Source organism: Trichosurus vulpecula, chromosome 9 (assembly GCF_011100635.1).
Source record: "Trichosurus vulpecula isolate mTriVul1 chromosome 9, mTriVul1.pri, whole genome shotgun sequence".
NCBI lineage: Eukaryota > Metazoa > Chordata > Mammalia > Diprotodontia > Phalangeridae > Trichosurus > Trichosurus vulpecula.
The window spans coordinates 154,249,131-154,270,348 of NC_050581.1; the positions used below are offsets into that span (position 1 = coordinate 154,249,131).

The following is a 21,218-nucleotide window of genomic DNA, read 5'->3' on the forward strand; positions in this document are numbered from 1 at the left end:
ATGTATCTCAATCCCATTTATTTTTGGCCCGGGAAAATTTCTTTGGCCAGGACTTAAGTTTTGGGGGAGGAAATATGAAATGTGGCCAGGAATGTCCCAATTTCATGGTCTCCAAGTCATGGTGTTCTCTCCTGGTCCTTCCAGACTGGTGAAGGTGCCAGTGGGAGCCATGAACTTGGGCATTCTTTGTAAGAGCCTTCAGCAAAATGTGGTCTGTTATCAAGCCTGGGCTTCGAGTTGCTAAAGGTGGCAGGAAGCTGCATTTCATCTTCGAGTAAATGGGGCCCAGAGGCGTTTCCTTTTTCTGTGATTTGGGTGGATGGAGTTCTGAGTGATCTAAAACTGCCTTTTGAGGCTATGGGAAAAAGCTGATGGGAATTTCTCAGGGGAAATGATGAGGGGTTAGTAAGGGGGTAGTTTGTCTCCCTCCCTCCTCCTTCCCACTTCTTTGAATACAGCTTTGGGGTGAAATCAAAGCACACATATAACTTGCCTCTGGTACTCCTTTGGGCTTGATCACAGCCAAGGCTCTAAACTGGGAACACCTTGCTGGGGCCAAGGGGCTTGGTCCAAGCAGGGGTCAGCTCCCATCGACTCAGCCTAGACCATGAGAAACCCTTTTCCCTCCCTCCTCCCTCCCCAAAAGCTCCCAGTTCTCAGTACAAATCAGCCCCCTCCCAGGCCCCTCAGGGTTTGGGGCCCACCTTGGCCTGCTTCCCACAACTGGGAACAGGCTCTTTATGAGCTGGGAACATAAGCAAGGCCCTGCCCGTGGCACTGAGGTTCTTGCAGGGAATGGGTGTTTTTTGGAGCTGTAGTCTGAGAAGGAAGGTACGAGGTTTAAGCACTCCGGAATCAGGCAGCACAGGCTTAGTGAGGAGGCAGGGTAATCCCTCTGGTTCTGGAAGGTGAAGGAGAAGCAGGAGAATTAGAAGCACTGGGATCCAATTCTGTTTTCACAGATGGACTAGTGTCCTCTTGAGGCCCCCAGCTTAGACATGTTAAGTTGTGAGAAAGAGCAGAGGAAGCCCCATAGAACAGCCCCAAGCATGCATACTTCCTCTAGTAGGACTGGCTTGGAAACACTGTGTGTGAACTGATTCTCTTTCCCTCCAAACCCTCCTAGAGTGAGACAATAGATACTTACCCCACCCGTGTTTCTGAGACCCACTCTGGAGTCCTGGGGATGATCTAGACCCAAGAAATAGTGTGACCTTAGGCTAATCACATCCCCATTATGGGCCTTAGTTTTCTTATCTGTATAATGAAGGGGCTGGACTAGGTGACAGGAGATTTAAGGTCCCTTCTAACTTAACATCTAGTAAGTTTATAAATAGACCAGCCTATGTTCCCTGCAAAGAACCCAAGGGGATGACTCCTGTACTTTGTCTAGACTACTCATTTGGCATTTATAGTATGCTATCTTGCTATCTTTTCATACTGTCTTGTGTGTTAGTATTTGCTCTCCCTTTGGAGGACAGGGGCTGCAAACATACCAGAACTTATGCATCCAAATGAATGTTGTTTCCTTCAAAGTAGTCACTTAGGAGACTACACACTTATTCCAACGAGACGCCATTACTCAACACACTGTGGGAACTCCTCTTTGGAAATTGCATTGAGAGTCTTTGGTGGATTCTTTTGAATATCCTCAAAGGTGGTAAATCTTCATCCTTTGAGGAAGGGTTTGATTTCTGGAAACAGCCAAGAGCCTTTTGGAGCCAAGTCTGGTGAAGAAGGTGGGTAATCAAGCTAGGCAATACCATTCATGATTAAAAATGAGGTGTGACTATAAAGTAAAGAGACTGATTTTCTTATGTGGCTCATAATCTGGCTCTGAAGGCAATTCCCAAAGAGGTCCCAAAATAATTTGAGTAATGGCAGCCTTGTTGGAGTACTATGTGTAACCTTCCAAAGTGATTTCACTCAAGCGAGGGGTAGGAAACTACTCTTTTGAATGTCTATGTCCTGGTATGTTTGTCAATAATTCACGTAGAGGTTTACAGGCATCATCTTATTGGATCTTCACTACAACCCTCTGAGATGGGCAAGATACATTCTATTCCCATTTTACTGGTGAAGAAATGGGTCCAAAGAGGCTCTGAGATTTGCTCAGGGTCTGACTGCATGTCAGTCACAGAGCCATGACTTGCACCTAGGTCATTGGTCTCCAAGTCCTATGCTCTTTACATTCTCCTTTGTTTACAAACCAGTCTCATTACATTACAGTCACACGTTATACCCATAGGATTTCTTCTTGCACAGCCAACCATCTGCTGTGAAGACCCAAACCTCTAGCCATACTGGTCCCAGACCACAGGGAGTGGGGAGAGGCCAGAGAGCAAAAGGAAGTCAGCTAAGGGCCCAAAGCATAGATGTTGCCCTACCTAGAGACACAGGATTCTTTGGAAGCAGCTGAGGTTTGTTCATGGGGTGAAGTTGCCTTCCCCGATTGGCAGTGGATGCTGATGACGCATTGAAGAGGTGGCTAATCTTGGGATTGCGGATGTCCCATTTCTGGAAGCTGGCTTGGACAGTTTCTGTGGATTGTTTGGTGTTGACTCTCTTCTTTCCCATGCTTATGGAGTCTGTTTTCTCAATGGGCCCCAGATTCTTCCTGCCTCCTAAAGCTTTCCCATGATAGTAGTAATGCCCTGCTGACTTGGAAGCAACAGGCATGGAACCCTTAACCTCCCCAGGCACAGAATCCTTAGCCTCCTCAGGCACAGAATCCTTGGCCTCCTCAGGCGCAGATTGTTTAGCCTCCCCAGACATGGACTCTTTAGCCTCCCCAGGCACGGACTCTTTAGCCTCCCCAGGCACGGATTCTTTAGCCTCCTCAGGTACAGACTCCTTAGGTACAGACTCCCTAGGCATGGCCTCTTTAGTCCCCTTAGGTGTTGAATCCTTAGGCTCCCTAAGGTGTCGAAGTGCCAAGGGACGGGGTGGTGCTCTTCGGCTACGGATGGTTGGAGGCTTTTTCACAGGGGAACCTTCAACCACTAGTCGGATACCCACATAATGGGGTACCTCCACAGCTGCCTAGAGGGCAAAAGTGTTAGTGGGATAGACAGTTAAAGCACCATGAAACTTCCTCCACTTCTCTCCCTGAAATGCAGAAACAGCCATGAGGCAGCTAGTAAATGAAATCCTTTCCTGGGGAGATTAACAGGTAATTTGTGGGACTCTGGGTCTCATCAGGATGGAAAATGGGAGAGAAAAATAGATATAGCCCTGTTGGAGGAAGGGGATCCTATTCTCTGGAGTGCACTATCCAAAGGAATGAGAGTTGTGCCTAGGGACCTGGGAGTTAGGCAGCGGCTGGAGTGAGCAGCCAAATGGTTTAGAAACAGATAAGACAGGCTTCAGGTCTACTCACTGGTACCTGAACATCTTGGGCTTTTCGGGCCTCCTTACTGAGAATGCCTTCTTCCCTCCCTGGCCCTCTAAAGTCATGCCCCTCCTCTAAAACCCAGTTCAGACCCTTTTCATCTGTGAGGATTTCAGTACCCAACCAAGCCCAAAGTGATCTTTTCATCCCTTCCTCTATAAAAGCTGTTGATGAAGGACTAGAATCGATTATCTAGAAGGACTGAGCTGCATCAATGCATTTTTTCCCCAGCAGGCAAAGAAAATAGAAATAGGATGAAAAAGTGTATTGTAAAATAATACCCATCCTGCTATTGTCTGTATTTTAAATACTTTTGCACAGATAAAAGAAATAGTAAAATTATTTTTAAAAGACTTTTTTGGATCAATTGATACCCCTGGTCCTTCTAGTGTCAGTATCTTTGCTTATCTTTTAGCAACTGTCAAGTACTCCCTTTTAATTTTTTTAATGAGTGCACATCTCATTTCCTCAGCTAATCATTAGAGGGCAGAAATGATCATATTTTCCTGTATCCTCATTCCACATCCCCTTGTGCCTAGGACCATGTCTTGCACATATCAGGGATTTGAAAGGGTCCTTAAAAGATGGGACCATGGGTCAGATATTTTCCTCTCAGGAGACCTAAGGAAAGGAAGGCTAGATGGCCTCAGGACCCCAAGCATCTCACCTGCTTGTAAATAAGCTCAAAAGCACCAGTGTCACAGTTTCGGTCTTGTCGACGGTCTATGACGACACGCAACGTATCAGCCAGCACCCCAGCACAGAGTCGTGTGGTGACAGCCGTGGAAGGTGCCATAGTTGGGCTGGCATTGATCTCTATCAGCCAGGGATGGAAATCTTCCCCAAACACGAAGTCAGCCCCATATAACTCAAAGCTGCCCTTGCGGGATTGCACTGTGTCCTGAGAAGTCTGCAGTACATGGATAACTGCAGCCTTCATGCCTGGAACCATGACATCTGCCCAAGCCTCAGGTGCCCCTACCTCCTGTAGGTGAGCCTGGAACTTCTGGCTGCACCACATGTTGTCGGGGGGCAGCAGGGGGTGACGAGAGTTAGAATTCTCCAAGTGCTTCTGGATGGAGTTGTTGCAAAGATGCACAGAACTAAATGAGAAGGAGGAGAAGCTAAGGCCCTCTCCCACCTCCCTTCCCCTGCGATCCTGGTGGGGGGGGGACGGGAAGGGGAGAGGTGGGAGAAGATAGAAAACAGATCCCAATTCTGACCTCTTTCTATAGGTTCTGGTTGCTTCTGCCTAGAGTTGCCATAGTGACCAGCCTTGCTTGGGTCATCTCTCCCCCTAAGAACTCAAATTCACCTCTGGGTAGATCTCAGGCTATTCCGACGTTTTGATGCTTTATACCAAAATGTCAGTATGTCAAATCCTTTCTCAGGTTCAGCTCTCTGGGTGCCAGTCCAGGGCAAGCTGTTGCTTACAGAGGCAATCATCTTGGAAGAGTATTTCTAAAGGGCCCTGGTGCCAAACTAACCTCAAGGATTTGGTGCAAAACCTGGACAATTTCCTAAAAAAGGAGACAATGCTAAAATGAAGCCAGGAAACCTGTGTGAGACCTCCCAATAACTAGCCATGCAAACTTAGGCAAATTACTCGACTTCGATCTCCTCTTCTGCAAAATGAGGCTGCTGGACTAGTTGGTCTCCAAATTCTTCAAGGTTTTGATATTCCATAGTTCTAAGTTGATAACTACATTTAGACTCCAGGTTATTCCTACCTTAGCCCTTAGTAATCATAATTCACATTAATATTTAAAGTTTACAAAGGAGTTCTTCACAACAGTCCTGTGAGGTAGGTGGTACAAGCAATATTATCCCCATCTTATGGATGAGGAAACTGAAGCTCAAAGGTTACATGACTTGTCCAGAGTCACACAACTAGTAAATGAGTCAGGATAGGGACCAAGGTCCCTTCGAAACCAAGTTGTAAATTCTGTCTGGTATGTCATATTACCTCTCCACTCAATCTCACCCTTTATTGATCTCACAGTTCTAAATTGCTCAGCCACCCTACCCTCTCCCCTTTCCTACCAAACAAGTGGTCAAGGGGAGGTGGGGGACACTGTGATCTCCTGGGACCTAAACTTCTTCCCCATCACCCAGCTTTACCTGTCCAGGTTCCTCAGGGAGAAGGGCTGGGTGGAAAAGCGGATATAACTGTCCCGGTAGAACCAGACAGTGAGTGGGTTCCAGTCAGTCACTAAGAACCATTGCCTCAAGTCAAACTTGGTGCCAAAGATGAGTAAGGGTCGCTCAATATACTTCTGTACCACCCACTTGCCATCTTTTACAATCATGGGGTCACAATCCACCAGCTTTAACATCTCTTCCAGGTGGTCCATGCACATAATGCCTGGGTAAGAGAGGACATAGGAAGGAACAGAACTCAGATCCTGGGAGTCCTCAGGGGTCTATAAGGTTTTGTTGTTCAGTCATTTCGGTTTTGCCTGACTCTTCATGACCCAATTTTTTTTTGGGGGGGGGGGCAAAGATACAGGAGTGGTTTGCCATTTTTTTCTCCAGCTCATTTTACAGATGAGGAACTGAAGCAAACAAGGTTAAACGACTCGCCCAGGGTCATGTGGTTAGTAAGTATCTAAGGCTGGATTTGAACTCAGGTCTAAGTGACTCCAGGTCCAATGCTCTAGCCACTGTGCCACATAGTTGCCCTATCTATAAAGTAATGAGCCTAATTTTTTTTCCAATTAATAACTTTTGTGATTTTTTCCAAACATAATTTCCCAGAGTATATCCTAGCCCCATTAAATTTTACCTTGAAATAAAAATATGAACAAAACTGTATCTTCAAAGTGACCATGTATAACAGTATAGGCAACATTTTGTATCTGCGGTTCTGCACCTCCAAAGGAGAGGTATGTTCTCTGCAATTACACTTAGTGTAGGAACATTTCAGTGTTGTTTTACATTTTTGTAAGCCATTGGGTACATTGTTCTCTTGGTTCTACTGTCTTTGCCCTCTATTATTAGGTCATACATTTTCCCCATATTTCTTTGAATTCATCATATTTTTAATTCCTTACCGAGCAATAAGATTCCATTACACTCATACCACACTTTGATCAGTCAGTCCTCAATTAGGCAGCACTAGCTTTGTTTTCAGTTTTTTGCTTCAACAAAATATGAGCCTGATTTTTACTGATTTTGAGGGGTTTCTATCATTTTATTTTCCCAATCTATCCCTTCCCCATTCAGAACACCATCCCTTTTTAAAGGAAAAAAAATAAGGTGGGGGGGGAAGCATTTCTCCAAAACCAATCCATACATCAACTAAGTCTGACACTATGCAGTGTTATGCACATCTAGCCTCCTCTCCCTCAGAAAAGGAGGGCAGCTGAGAATAATTCTTGGACAAAATCCGTCTGAATGGATGCACTCAAGTGTGAAGAAGTGCACCTGCCATCTCCAGGACCACTTCATCATCTCAAACAATGGGTTGAGGATTGTTGCCACTCCAAGTGATTATTACACTGTGAAGGTGATAAGGCATTTTTGAATGCACCGTTTCTGGTACATCTGAAATTGAGTCACCGCTTGTTTGCCAGAGATGTATCTTACACACTGGGCTAACTCAACCATTACAAGTGGTGTTCTCAGTGCATGCTGATCTTTCTCTTGTCCCATGCCCTTTTTGTACCACCCAATAAGCACAGATGGGCCCCATAGATTTAGATTTCTAGAAACAGAGGCATAATGGCTCACAACTGCTAAGTGCTTTACAGAATTCCAAAATGCTTTCCTCATAACAAGCCTATGAGGTAAGTAACACAAATATGATTATTCCCATTTTATGGATAAAGATGAAGACCAGTAACTTGTCTGAGAATATTGGAGCTGTTCTATCTGGTAACAGTTCACTGGTCCATCTTCCTTATTTTACAGAGGAAGAGACAGACTCAGAGAAGTGATTTGCCTAAGGTCACACAGATAGTATGGTAAGCCCAAGAGCTGGGGGCCTAATTTCAAGTCTTGTGTAGCTTCTAATACATCACACTGAGGTCGCTTGTTTCGTCCAGTGAAAAGACTGTATGATTGTTTGAGGTTCTACAGACTGGAGAACGGGGGGATGGTAGGAATGAATTGGTAACATATCTATAAGCACCATAACTCTGTTACAAAAATTAAATACAACTGCCACCCTGATGTTTATTTCTTTATACAAACCAAAATTTCAAGGATATTTCTTTACTTATCTGCATCACTGATTCTGAGATTATGCTCAAAGAAGGACATGGGGTCTTTCTCTCTCTACTTAATCCTGCAGACCAATACCCTCCCACCTCCCAGTTTTGCCTTACCTCGACCTCTGGACTTGGCTCCAGGCTTCACGATCCAGATATTTCTGTCTCCTTCCATGTCAATTTGAGGCACCACTGCCCGTAGTTGCTGAAGGATGTCTTCACAACGCTGGATCTGAGAATCAACCTTCTTTAGCTCAGCCCCCTCACTGTGGGAAATGGTGAGGTGATCAGACTGGAGCTGGGGGGGCAGTCCCTTTGTCCTTTCATCTGTCTGTATGACCCTGTAGGAACCTAGGAAGACCTTTCACTCCCACACACCTGGAGACCACCACGTAGTTCCTAAAATCATAACTCCCCCCCCCCACTCCCACCCAAATCATTTAAAGGAACTCCTAAAATTCCAGCTTTCTCTAGGAAAACCTTCCAAATCAACAGGGGAAAAGTCAAGCCCTTTCTAGTTCTGCTTCTTACCTCCTCTCCATCCCCCTCCCCACCTTATATCCTATTCAAAAGTGCATATACATCAGCTCATTATTTACAATTCAGCTTTCTGTGTGCTCTAACCCATGCTTAGCACATTTTTCTAACTCCTTTTGCAATTATTGTCTGTTCCATGCAATTAAGACCTGATTGTAGATTATTATGTTCTAGAGATATAGACAGGTTAGTATCATGTATGCTCTGTCTCTTCAGATTATTTTTCTTTTGTGTTCTCCTTGAAGCACTTCTACTCTTTTCAAAGAACACATCTCTCTGATAACTAAAGAGACTAGAGAAGTATTCCTCCAGCCCTTTTCTTTTCCCCTCCAGGAGAGAGACTAAACCACATTTTGTGTATAAATAACTATTACTTGGCACTGACAGAAACACAAACATATAATGTTCTTGGCAGGTCCCTGAAAAATTCACCTTGGCCCTCATATATGCTGGAAGCAAGATCTACAATTGTCTGTCATTCTTGTTAGCAACTCTCAATGGAAAACTACCTGTTTGTTCCACCTTTGTGCCTTCCTTGGTGCCTATTCAGCTAGGTTTTATTTATAGCAGGCTAGATATCTTTCCTTCCTTCCTTCCTTTCTTTGTTTCTTTTTCCAATAAATATTTACCTTTCAAAAATTCAGGCTTTTTGTTATTATCTTTTACATTACAGTTATTTCACAGTATACATCCTCCTTTCCCTAATGAACACTTCTTTGTAACAAAGCAAAAGAGTTAAGGCTAAGTGATCAATAAAGCACCTAAATTGGACAAATCTCTCTCTCCATGCCCTCTCTTAGTGATCTCATCAGCTCCCCTGAGTTCAATTATCTTGATGCTGATGATCCCCAGATCTACATATCTCCAGTCTCGCTGATAAATTCCAATTCCACAGTGCCAGCTGTCTACTAAACATCTTCACTTAGATGACCCACAGGCATTTCAAAATCCACATGTCCAAAATGGAATTTATTCTCTTTCTCCCCCCCCCCCCATCTGCCCCTACTCCAAACTTCCCTGTTTCTCTTGAGGGTATCACCATCTTTCCCAACACCCACATTCACAAACTCAGAGCCATCTCACTTTTCACTTTCACTCATTCCCCAAATCCAAACAGCTGCTAAGTCTTGAACACTCTGACGCCATAACATATCTTGCAGCCATCCCCTTCTCTTTACTCATGATTACCACCCTAATTCAGGCCCTCTGTTACCTCTCACCTGGGACAGTACAGAGGAAAGGAAGGGAACAAACATTTATTGAGCATCTACTATGTGCTAGGCACCACTCTAAGCACTGAACAGACATTATCTCAGTGCAATAGACTTTAAATTGGTGTCCTTGCTTTCAATCTCTTCCCACTCCCACCCAACCCCCAAAGAGCTGCCAGATAATCCTAAAGCATAGACCTGCCCTTTATTCTTTTGGTGGCTCTCTATATCCATCAATAAGTACTTACTAAGCACCTACAATGTTCCAAGCACTATGGATACAATGACAAAAATGAAATAATTTCTGTGCTCAAGGAGCTCACACTCTATCAGTAGATACAAAAGAGATACAAGTTAAATTCAAGGTAAGTTCAATGGGGAAGGGTTAGTAGCTTGAAGAATCCGAACGGTCTCTCAGATGAGATGGTGTTTGAGCTGAGCCTGGAAAGCAATTAGGGGGTCTTAAAGGGCAGGGGTGAAGAGGGAGTATATTCCAGGCATTGGGAAGAGGGGGTGGAGCAGGTACAACCTACAGAAAAGCACAAGGATGAGAGATGAAATGTCCACTATGAGGAAGAATAAGAAAGCCCATTTGGCAGGACCACAGTGTGTGTGTGTGGCATGTAATAAGCCCAGAAAGGTATGCTGAAGGCATGTTGTGGAGAACTTGAAATACCAGAGATTTTATTTGATGCTAAAGATAATAGGGAGCCACCGGAGGTGACATGTTCAGACCTGCACTTTAGGAATGTCACTTTGGCCGCTATGTGTAGGAGGATGGGTCACAGAGACTGGAGGCAAGGAGAACAGCTACTGCAGTATACCAGGTAAGAGATAATAAAAAGCCTCAACCTTCTCTCTTCGGCATTTCAAATCCTACAGGACAGGGTTTCTGTCTCTCCTTCCAGGTAAATTATACATTTCCCCCCCTGTGTATGCTCTGGCTAAAATGACTTGCTTTCTGTTCCTCGTATAGGACATTCTGCTTCACTCCAAGTCTTGGCATAGGCTAGCCTCTCACTCCTGGAATACACTCTTTCCTCCCCTCTGCCTCTTAGAATAACTCAGGTCACGTGCCACTTCCTCCAAGAAGCCTTTCTGGATTCAGTTCTCATCTTCCCCTTGTCCTTGACTGCTTTTGTACTTATTTTGTATGTATCTTGTATTTATTTGTCTATGCACATGTTCTATGCACCAGGAGTATATAAGCCCTCAAGGACTATCTTGATTGTATATTTTATATCTGGTGCCTAGCACAGTGTCTGTCACACAACAGGCACTTGATAAATGCTTGTTGATTGACTGACACTCCAACACCCTAATTAAGCCATCTAAGAGGAGGGATTAATTTTTCTCCAGAGATCTCTCAACTGCTTGGGACAAATAATAATTTGCTCCCAAAGCCTTTACCTCTTGTCTATTAGAAGGCATGGGGGGTGGTTCAGTGGGAAAATTGCTCTGTCAGGTCACACAACCTGAGTTCAAAACCTACCTCTACTACTTACTTGGTAACCCAGGGGTAATTATCACACTTTGCTGAGCCTCCATTTCCTCATATAAAATGAAGATGTCAAGTCCCAATCAGTGACTAACCAGGCACTTCCCACATCTTCCTCCTCCTCTTTCCTTCTATTCACCTTCCAGAGTGCTCTTTCTTCTACACAACTTACATACGTTTATTGATTCACTGAGCATGACAGTTCATTTCTACCTGTACTTTGCCTACTTATGAAAGGACTTCAAGCAGGCTTATAGATTTTAAAATACATTTAATTATTTCAAATTATTAATAATAAGGTAAATGCAAGTCAAAAGAATTTAAGGTTTTACTCATAGACAGCAAATTGGTAAAGATGAAAAAAATGGGAAAAAATGAAAAAAGATGAAAGGGCTGTGGAAAGACAGACATATCAATTCATTGTTGAGAGAGCTGTGAATAGGTTTAACCATTTGGGAAAACAATTTGAAATTATACTTTTAAAAAAATAACTAAGATATCTGCACCCTCTTACCCAGGGATTCTATTGCCAAGGATACACTCCAAGGAGGTCCAAGCTGGGGGTGGGGGGGGGGCGGGGAGAAGGTCCCATATACTATAAAATATGTATAGTGTCATTTTTTAAAGTAGCAACAACTTGGAAACAAAGTAGATGTCCATCAATTGGGGAATTTTAGTATGTGAATAGAAGAAAAGATGAATATAGGGGCAGCTAGGTGGCGCAGTGAGTAGAGCACCAGCCCTGGAGTCAGGAGGACCTGAATTCAAATCCGATCTCAGACACTTGACACACTTACTAGCTTTGTGACCTTGGGCAAGTCACTTAACCCCAACTGCCCTGCCTTGCCCCCTCCAAAGAAGAAAAAAAAGATGAATGTGAAGAACTCAAGAAGCATGGCAAAGCTCATGTGAGCAGATACAAAAGGAAGTAAACGGTACCAGGAAAAGTGTATGTATGTGTTTGTATGTATGTGTATATTTATGTATACAGATACGCACACATACACATACACACATATAGACGGGTGGACAGACAGACAATAACATGAGAGGCAGCATGATTTAGAGTCTATGGCACTAGACTTGGAGTAAAGAGGATCATTGTTCAAAACCTGCTTCACACACTTATTAACTGTTTGAGCTGGGGCCTCAGTTTCCTCATCTGGAAAACGAGGTTGAAACTGATAGACTCTAAGATCCCATAGACTCGAGGATCCCTCAGCTCCATGATTCTATGTAAATGAAAAGAACAACAAAAAGAAATTGACTGCTATATAATTAAAATGATCAGGCTTGGCCTCAGAGAAGGGAAAAACGTAATTCCCTCCTTTCTTTGTAATGGCAGGCACTACAAAGAAATTACATCCTCTATATTATGGTTTATCCAAACTGGGCTTCTTTCTGTTCTTTACACTCAGCTCTGTGGCTTTGTAGTGGCCATCCTCCAAGCTTGGCATGCTCTCCCTCCTCTCCACTTCTGCCTCCTAAGATTCCCTCACCTCTTTCACTACTCAACTGAAGCACCATCTTTTACATTATGCCTTTCCCTGATTCCCTCAACTGAGAGTGCCTACAGGTATTTTACCATCACATTTTTATTTTATATTTGTCTTTTATATAGTTTTTCCTCCTGTAATAGCTTACATATGCACATATTGTCTCTTCTGGAGAATATAAGTTCCTTGAGGGCAGGCACTGTCTTTTGCCTCTTTTTTTATATCCTCAATGCTTAGCCTAGTGCCTGACACAGAGTAGGTGCTTAATAAATGCTTGTTGACTGTCTGATTCCATTGATGTCTTAGTTATTTTTGTTGAACTGATTCCTCCTCCCCTCCCCCGCCCCGTTCTTTTTAAATTCTTTATTACGGGGAATGGCTCACTAGATAGGAGAGGGGCAGGAATATAGCCAGAAGTGATGGTGGTAGAAAAACAAGAGATAACAATATTTTTTAAGTTTGAGTTTTAAAAAGGAAAACAGGCTATTTGAAACAGTTTTGGGACTATGGAAAAGCAAAAGGAGATGAAATTTTCAGGAACCCACATTCAGCAAACGACACTTGTACAAGATACCTGGTTCTACCTGTATATTTTCTGTTGCTCAGGAAAAAAATATTGGCTTACATAGTAATTTTCATTTGCTGATCAAAGAAAGCATACAAACGGATGGTTTATTAGTTGTCTGCATTGGTTCGATATTTTATTTACTCATTCTAAGCCTCCAGCACCACCGCTCTAAATCAGAGCCAAATTGCCAATTGCCTCTATGTTCTCTACCTCCAATCCAGCCTGCACAATGCCAATGGATTAAGCTTCCTAAAGCATAACTTTGATTATGTCATTCCTCTGCTAAAATAAACAACAACCAACCCTTATAATGCTCCTATAGCCTACAGAGTAAAATTCAAACTCCTCCTTTGAGCATTCACGCCCCCTACAATCTGAGGCAAACCAACATCATTGTCCATGGTACTGCTGTGTCACCTTCTGCCAGAATGGTTTTTTGTCTTACTTCCTGCCCCCGTACTTTGAATCATACAATTCCCAAAAGTTCTTCTTCCTTTCCTGTATCCTTCCCCACTCAAATCCTGTACTTTCAAAGTTCAGCTCAGGATCCACTTCTTCCACGAAAGCTTCTCCGTCCACATTAGTCCACAGGCTTCTCTCTCTCCCCGTGCACTGATTCCACAGGATTTATCATCTATGCACTTATTTGCCATTATTTGCTAGCAAGTACTTGTTAGCTGTATTTTTTATCTTTATCTGTGTCATCTCCTCTTCTCCTGTACAGTAAGCTTGAGGGAAGGGATAATATCATTATGTCTTTTTCATACTCCTTAGTGCCTGGAACATATATAATTGATTGCCCCATCTTGGTACTTGATTCATCCAAAAGAGATATTCCATATGGTTCCTGAGAAGTCTAAGAAGGCTTCATCAGAAAGGTGAGACTTCTCATAGGTCTTGATGAATACATAGTATTTACACAGTTGGTGGAAGAGGGACATTCCAGACAAAAGGAACAGCAGGAGCATGACCAAGGACTCCAAAAGTGATTGGCAAGTCCCCAAACTCAATGCTCTAGGCAAGTCTCTAAGCCTGCAAGTTACAGAGAAGGTGCCAACCTTTGATGGTAGTGAGAGTTTCCTAAACCAGTGAAATCCAGTCTAGGCCCTACCCCTATGCCTATGTACCAGCTGCATACTTCCTCTCTCTCCTGCCTGAAGCCAGTAGACTGTAATCTCTCTAAGCACAGACTGTATGTCCCCTTTCATCTTTGTGTGTAACCCCATCACCTTACAGACAGTAAGTACTTAAGATTTCTTGAATGATCACAGTATATTTAAAATAGTAAGAAGGCCAATCTAGCAGAAGTTTCATGTAGGGGAGAAGAAGAAGATATGATTGGGGAGGCAGAGTAGGGCCAGATTGCATATGGCCTTAAATGCTGAGTCAAAGAGTTTTGACTTGACCCTATAGACCACTGGAAATTACTAGAGGCTCTTGAACATTAGGAGGCATGATAAAAGGCCTTAATGATAATTACCTGGTGGTTGTCATGTGCAGGATAGATTGATTAGAAAGGAGTAGGGCAAGGATACAAGCAATGTATGCATTGCATATCTATATACAGGTAGCACCAGACTCTAGGGTATAAGACCCTAGAGAACAAAGAATAACATTTTCAACGGCAGCCCAGTGATAGGGACCCAACCAACTGCTCACAGTTTCAGCTTTTAGACATTGTTTTTAAGATCTTTCTTGGACTATACCATTAGGTATTAGTGTCCTCGGAATATAGAGAGTGAGTACAGCAGAGTCAGGTACAGCTCCAGGATGAATCTGGGACAAAGGTTACTCAGCTCACCTAATGGTGTGGATTCTGCAACAGGACGACACAATTACCAGGACAAACAAACTACTTGTTCTCCTGGCTATCTCTCCTTGAAGATACAAGAACATGAATGCACAAAGGGGAAAATACCCTGGAATCTGAAACCACCTTGCCTGTGCAAGGTACAGATCACTCCTCTCTAGTATCTACACTTTCCCACACACAGCTCTCTCTGTAAAGAACAGTGTATTGGCCAATGTGAACATAACGTGTTGTTTCCAGTGCTTCCTTAAATAGTATCCTTGATGCAGGCCCAGAATGGGTGAAAACCACCTCCCCCCAAGGTCTTTGGATCCACTTGTGCTCCTCATGTCCCAACACCCCGTTTTCTGTGCTAACACACACTTACTGGACCACTTGGTAGTAGCGCTGGAGAAATAAAGCCCAATCAGCCTGGGTCAGGTACACTGGAGGCTCCATGGTCTTGTCAATATCCTCATGGGCCAAACTGCTGAGGTGACCCTCACAGGCCTGCAGTGCATCCTCAATCAGCTTTGATGATACCTGCTTGAGATCTTGCTTTTTACCCTGCTTGCCCCCTGGAGAGCCTGGGGGTGATTCTGGAGGAGAAGGAAGGATACAGGAGGAAGGATTGGTTCTTGTGTCTGCCTTCTGCCCTATATACACACACAAGAGAAGAAAGCATGGAAATTTTCCCATATGGAGGGGAAAGTTGAGGTACAAGACAAGATTTCTTGGAGCCTAGTTGTTCCCTATGCCCTCTGATCTCAAAGTTGTTTCTTTTTCTGAGTCACTGGCTGGCAAGACCTCTTGAATTTCAGGTTTGTAGATCAGGTAGGAAAATCACAAGACTTTGGAGTAGGGGTCTTGTAGAGAGTGTCCCCCCCCAAAAAAGTTTGCTACATTGTTTTTGTATTCCTCAGTACTTAGGTACAAGGAACTCTGGATCGCCTGCAACCTCCTGCCTATGCTCTTTCTATTAATGCAGGTGTGTCCTTGTCTTCTCAATGAGAAGACAAAAAACATGTCTTCTGCTGAATCTGTAACCCTAGCAGGGCTGGGTCCACAGAGGGTGCCGACTCAGTGTTGGGTAACTGAACAAATGATGGATGGAGGGATGAGTTAATGGATGATCCATGATACTTACCTGACAGGGTCTTTTCCAAAAAAGTTGGGGATGATTTTGTCTGGTCATTGTCTTCCAAGTAGGGGTCCCATGACTTCACCACCAGCTTGAGAACGTTGCGCGCAGCTGTCAGCCAGAAGTCCTCTTCTCCCAGGATAGGTTGGGAGTGAGGGGTGGGGGATACCCTCTTTAGCACCAGTCCATGGAAGAGGGAGTGGGGGGAGGGACAGAAGGGAGCAACCTCTATTCCCATATCAAACTAAATGTTGCCAGAATTTGGTCTACTTTCAGAGTCTAATCTGGGCTTGGTACAACCGTTGGACTTGGAACTTAAACCTGGTACCCCAGATAAATGTCAAAGTCAACCTAGGCTTGGCATCTAGTATGGACCAAAACCCTAATATAGACATAGTACCTATTATAGATCATGAAGTCAACTCAAGTCCTATCCCTCTAGCATGGATTCAGAGCCTACACTACATCTAGCACCAAATGCAGGTCTTGAACCTACCTAGTGCAGTTCTAATACCTAATGTGAATTAAGAGCCCATTTTAAACCTGGAAGTCAATGTAGTCTTCTTACCCAGGACAGATCTAGAACTCAACCTAATCCCAACACCTCATGTAGATCTAAAACCCAGTGTAGACCTGGTACCTAGAATGGATCTAAGACAGAATCTATTCTGTACTAGACCTTTTTAATGCATGTGGGTTGATTCAGCTATTTCAGGATTGTGAGCATCTTTGGGAAGGTATGATCAGGAAAGGAACAAGGCCTAGTAGACAGGGGTCATGGAAGGAAATCTGTCAAGGTAAGGGTCATCTAAACTATGACCAGACAAAGCACAGAACTCTTCAGACTCAAACAGGGGTGATTCCCTAGTCTTAAGGAGTGAGGAGCAGGAGTTGGGGAAGAGAGCATCATCCTACCCATGAAGGCCTGTCTCTCATCCTCAGCGCCCAGGCGGTAGCAGCGTGGGAAGAAGGAGTCTGCATTGGCCTCATCAAACCAGGGCAGGTTCCGGAGGTTGAGGCACAGACCAACCTAGGAAGTCAGCCAGGGTAGGGAGCAGGGTGGAACTTCCCCTGAGCTTGCCAAATTGACTTAGGGGGTTCACCCATACTTTCCACATTATTTCTGAGCAAGGGAAGGACCAGCAGTGAGCTGAATATTTAAACACTGCTCAGGGGACTGGCAGCACACCAGGGATGTGCCTAGATTGCTATAAAGAAGGTGTCCCACCCACAGGCACCCCATTACAATAAGGATGCTCCCTTTTTGCCCCAAAATTTGCTCATTGCAGCTCTCCATGCCTTTGGTTATGCTAGTCCCCATGCCTGGAATACCACCATCCAAATTTTCACCATCCTTCAAGGGCCAGTACCAACCCTGCCTTCTTCCTGATATTTCTACCCTCTCAATGTTCTCCTTTGAACTCGGACAACTCGATATTGTGGTTTTTATACCACACAATTTAGGACTGAATCATCATTTATCTTCTATTGATAATTGCTTTCTGTATCTATATTCTTTTCCCCCCATCTTCTTAAGGGTAGAGACTATATCTTCTACCTCTTTATACGTGATTAGGGCAGGGCTAGGCATGTGGTTATGTGTGCAAGAATCATCCTTTTTGATTGACTGATTGGCAGGGAGAGGGGTGTTTCCCTTTCCAATATGCACCCAGAGTGGAGGAAGTGCTGAGTAAGTCTGGCCTGGCCTGCCCATTGCAGCATGGTGCCCCTCTCATACTCACTCCCATCTAAGGGATCCCACCTTGGTGGTGAAGGAGCCTGCTCGAGCATAATGATTTATCATTTGTTCTTTGCAGAGGAAGCGGCAGTCAATCACATCCCTCCGGGTGGTCCAGATGAAATAGGGTACCTCATTTCGAACCATTCGGGACTAGGACAGAAGAGGGAGGGTGGAAAGTAGAAAGATGAACAAGGTCATCCCGCTGTCCCTCTATGGGCCCTCAGCTGAGAAGCCCACCTTCTTATTAGTCCCTTAAAATATCCTAGAGGGATTCCCTGGGAGAGTTGACCCTCTGATCCCAGAACTGAAAAAGAAAGGGGGGGCCCTCCCCTCCCCATTACCATAAGGTCATGAGTGCCATCTATATCTTCAAGGTCTGGCTGTTGACTTTCATCATCATCATCTTCATCCTCTATGGAACAAAAACCCCAAACCCTCCTTTCAGAGCCTCTACTCATACTGAAAAAAAAAAACCAAAAACCAACCAAACTACAATGGGACACAGAATTCAAGCAGATATTCAGTGGGTGGCCTGTAGCATAAGGTCGTAGCTCTGCTGACTCCTAACTATAAGGAGATCCTTCCCTCAGGATTCCATCACCACCACAAAGTCAGCAGGATTGTTCCTTCCACAAAACCCTCACCCTCAAGCTCTTCTTTGACATCGTTTTCTTTCAAGGTCACTCTGGATATTCATTTTAACCTTTCACCCACAGAAACAAGCCAGGGACTAAGAGGGAGTAGGGTTGCTGGTTAGATTTTTCATCTCTGCTCCCTACAACAACTCTAGCCTTGGACTCACACCTTTCTCAGGACTGGCTAAAATTCCTTCCAAACCTTGGCTATTCAGCCCCAGAAGAGGCTGGTGCAGGGGCGGGGGGAAGAATGTGAGGAGTCAGTCGTTTATTACCTTCATCACAGTCCTCAAGGATATCATTATCTCCAGATCCAAAACTGTCAAAATCCCTAGGGGGAGGTAGTGTCGGCGCTGTTGTTAAATGGGGAATCTTCTTCTCCACCCAGCCCCGGCGGCGCAGGATCCCTCGGATCACGGGGTAGCGGCCCTGGATCATGAAGACTTTCTTCTGCTGTGGGGTGAGGGAAGGCAAGGGAGAAGAAGGCTGAGGAAGTGGATGCCATGTCAGTCTCCCTGAGGCCTTTTCCACCTCAGTTTCCCCCTGACTCTGACAGGTCTCCCTGTTCCCCTTTCTTTCCCACCTCTGACCTTGATGGCTCTCTGCACCACGATCTTGGCATTCTTAAGCCGGTCAATGTTGAGTGGGGCCCCAGGGAACCCTTTCCAGACAGACACCGGAGCTTGGGGGCCTACAGTGAGACAGCCAGACACATCCTGAAAGCTATTCTGACAAGCTCTCCTCCCAAACCCTGTTCTGTACAGTCTAATCCTCTATTCCAACCCTTAGGAATCCAGGTCTTTATCTTTTCTGACTCTGCCTACTCCTGTCGTTCCATCCGCCCGTTACCAGTCTTCTCCTTCCCAAAGTACCACCTGCTTCTTATCTTTCTAGCCCATCTTTTATTTCTTCCATCTCCTGTTCCCCATCCTTCAGTCTTCTGTCCTACCCCCATCTTCTACCATCTGGCCCCTGCCCTTATACTGTACTCTTTTCCCTATCTGTGTCTCCTGCACCCTTTTCTCCATTTCTTGTTTTCATCCATACACCTCCTAGTCTCTCTTTAATCCCCATGCCCTAACAACCCATATCTCCTCTCCTAACCCTCACCCAAACCCCTGACTCCATGCACACACTTCCTGTTTGCTTCCCTCCATCCTCAGCCTCTAATCCTACCCATATCTTTTAACCTTCATGCCACTCTCCATCCACCTTAGTTCCTTCCCTGAATCCCTTATCTTCATCTGTATAATTGGTTCCCTCCTCCATCTCCTTCCCTTCAACCAGTCCCCATTCATATACCTCCTAAATCTTTCCTTACTTTCCTCAATCTCATCCATATATCTATCCCTCCAATCCCCTTTTCCCCTATCTCTCTCTTGGTCCCCTCCATCCACTCCTTTCCCCTACCCTTCCATCTTTTTCTTCACCTCCTGCCACCAACTCCTGGCTCCTTCTCTGAATCCCTTGTCCCCATACATAGCATTAATTGCTCCCTCCATCTCCTCTCTCTCCAATCCCTGAATCCATCCATCTCCCTCTTTATCCCCTCCCATCCACCTAGAGTGCCGAGTTCTACATAATCTTTTGCACCCTCGGCTACTGCGCCATCCATACATCCCCTGGTCTCCTCCTCCATTTCTTAGTCTCCAGTTTATGGCCATCTATCTTCTCTCCTGTTCCCCTGTATCCATCTACTGACCCTATTCCTCCTCATCTGTTTCTCTTCATCTCCTGTGCTCTTCCTTGCGTCCCCCTCCTTATTCTTATAACTAGCTCCCTCTCTGTCTCCTATCCTCTATCTCCTCTCCCCATCCATCTACCTCTTGATACCCTGCCCCTATCCTATCTCCTTCTCTGCATCCTCTGTTCCCTTCCCACTCTACCCCACCCTTCTATTTACCTCTTGGGTCTTCTCCCTCCCTCCCAGGCCCCTATCCATCCATCTCCCCAGTATCTGGTGTTCGCCTCCCTCCACCCATGCATACACCTTCCACCCCCACCCTTTTTCTTGGCAGGTGGGAGGAGGGGAGGAGGAGAGGAGCAAGGCGGGGAGGGAGAGAGGTGAGACAGGCGTAGAGTCAAGGGGTCCACGACGGACTTCACCTTCGAGCCGCGGTTTGTCCAGGGTCGGCGGGCGGCCCGGAGGCACAATGCTGTTTTCGGGCCGAGGCTGGGGGATAACCCTGGCCTTACTCTCGCCGTCCGTGGGCGCCGGAGGGACCTGGTTCGGGCTCCCAGACCCCGAGCTGTCTGCTGAGCGGAGAGGCAGCTTGGGGGACTCACCCTGGCCGCCCGGGTGCGGCCGCACTCCCGCAGCCCCAGCGCCCGCGGCCGCATTGGAAGAGGCTGGGGGGGCCTGTGGAGAGGCGGCGGCGGCTCCGCGCCCTGAGGCCCAGGACCTCAAGGCAGCTTGGCTCTGCGGCCCCGCATTTGGGGCGCCCGTGGCCTGGCGGCCCAGGCTCCCGGGGCCCCACGCCATCGACTCGGTCCCAGGCCAGTGCAGGGCCTGGAGGCGGGGCGTGGCGGGCCCCGGCAGCCGGTTTGGGCTCCAGTAGGCGTTGGAGCGCCAGGGCCTGGGGAGGCCCATCCGCGAGTCGAGGGAGCCGGGGCGCTGGGGCTTTACGGCGTTGAAGCCTGGCCTCGGCCAGACGGGCTCTTTGCATAGCTGGTCACCGCTGCATGCGGCCTGGGTCTGCCCTGCATACCAGGGAGGGTCGCCTTTGTACACCGCGCCGAGCTCCCCACCCCCCAAGAGAAGAGTAGCCCCAAAGCCCTGCATAGAACAGGCTAAGACCCTCTTGCCGCCTCACACGCAGGCTCCTCCGCGGGAGGGGCGAGATGGGGGAGGGTTCGTCCGGGAGCCTCTGAGCGCCCCGGCAGCTTCGGTCCCACGCGTGACCACGCCCTCTGTTTAGCGTTGTTAAGGAAACCATCCCCGGGGAACAATAAAGGAGGGGGGAGGGGGAGTGTCACCTAGGTGGAGAGAGGTTCGGACTC

At 45.9% G+C, this 21,218-nt stretch overlaps 1 protein-coding gene across 1 annotated transcript; it reads right to left on the minus strand.

Moving 5' to 3' along the window:
* Position 1: 1 nt before the first annotated feature.
* LOC118831804 (tubulin monoglycylase TTLL3-like) lies at positions 2 to 21,000 on the minus strand. The gene is made up of 14 exons (XM_036739242.1): positions 20,325 to 21,000; positions 18,809 to 18,909; positions 18,494 to 18,671; positions 17,925 to 17,995; positions 17,605 to 17,733; positions 16,758 to 16,872; positions 15,849 to 15,971; positions 15,090 to 15,357; positions 7,720 to 7,868; positions 5,513 to 5,756; positions 4,059 to 4,494; positions 2,388 to 3,042; positions 705 to 901; positions 2 to 355 (listed from the first exon to the last, which is right to left on the minus strand). Exons 1-14 carry the CDS (start codon positions 20,998 to 21,000, stop codon positions 8 to 10), a joined length of 3,690 nt encoding a protein of 1,229 aa, XP_036595137.1. The 3' UTR covers positions 2 to 7.
* Positions 21,001 to 21,218: the final 218 nt, after the last annotated feature.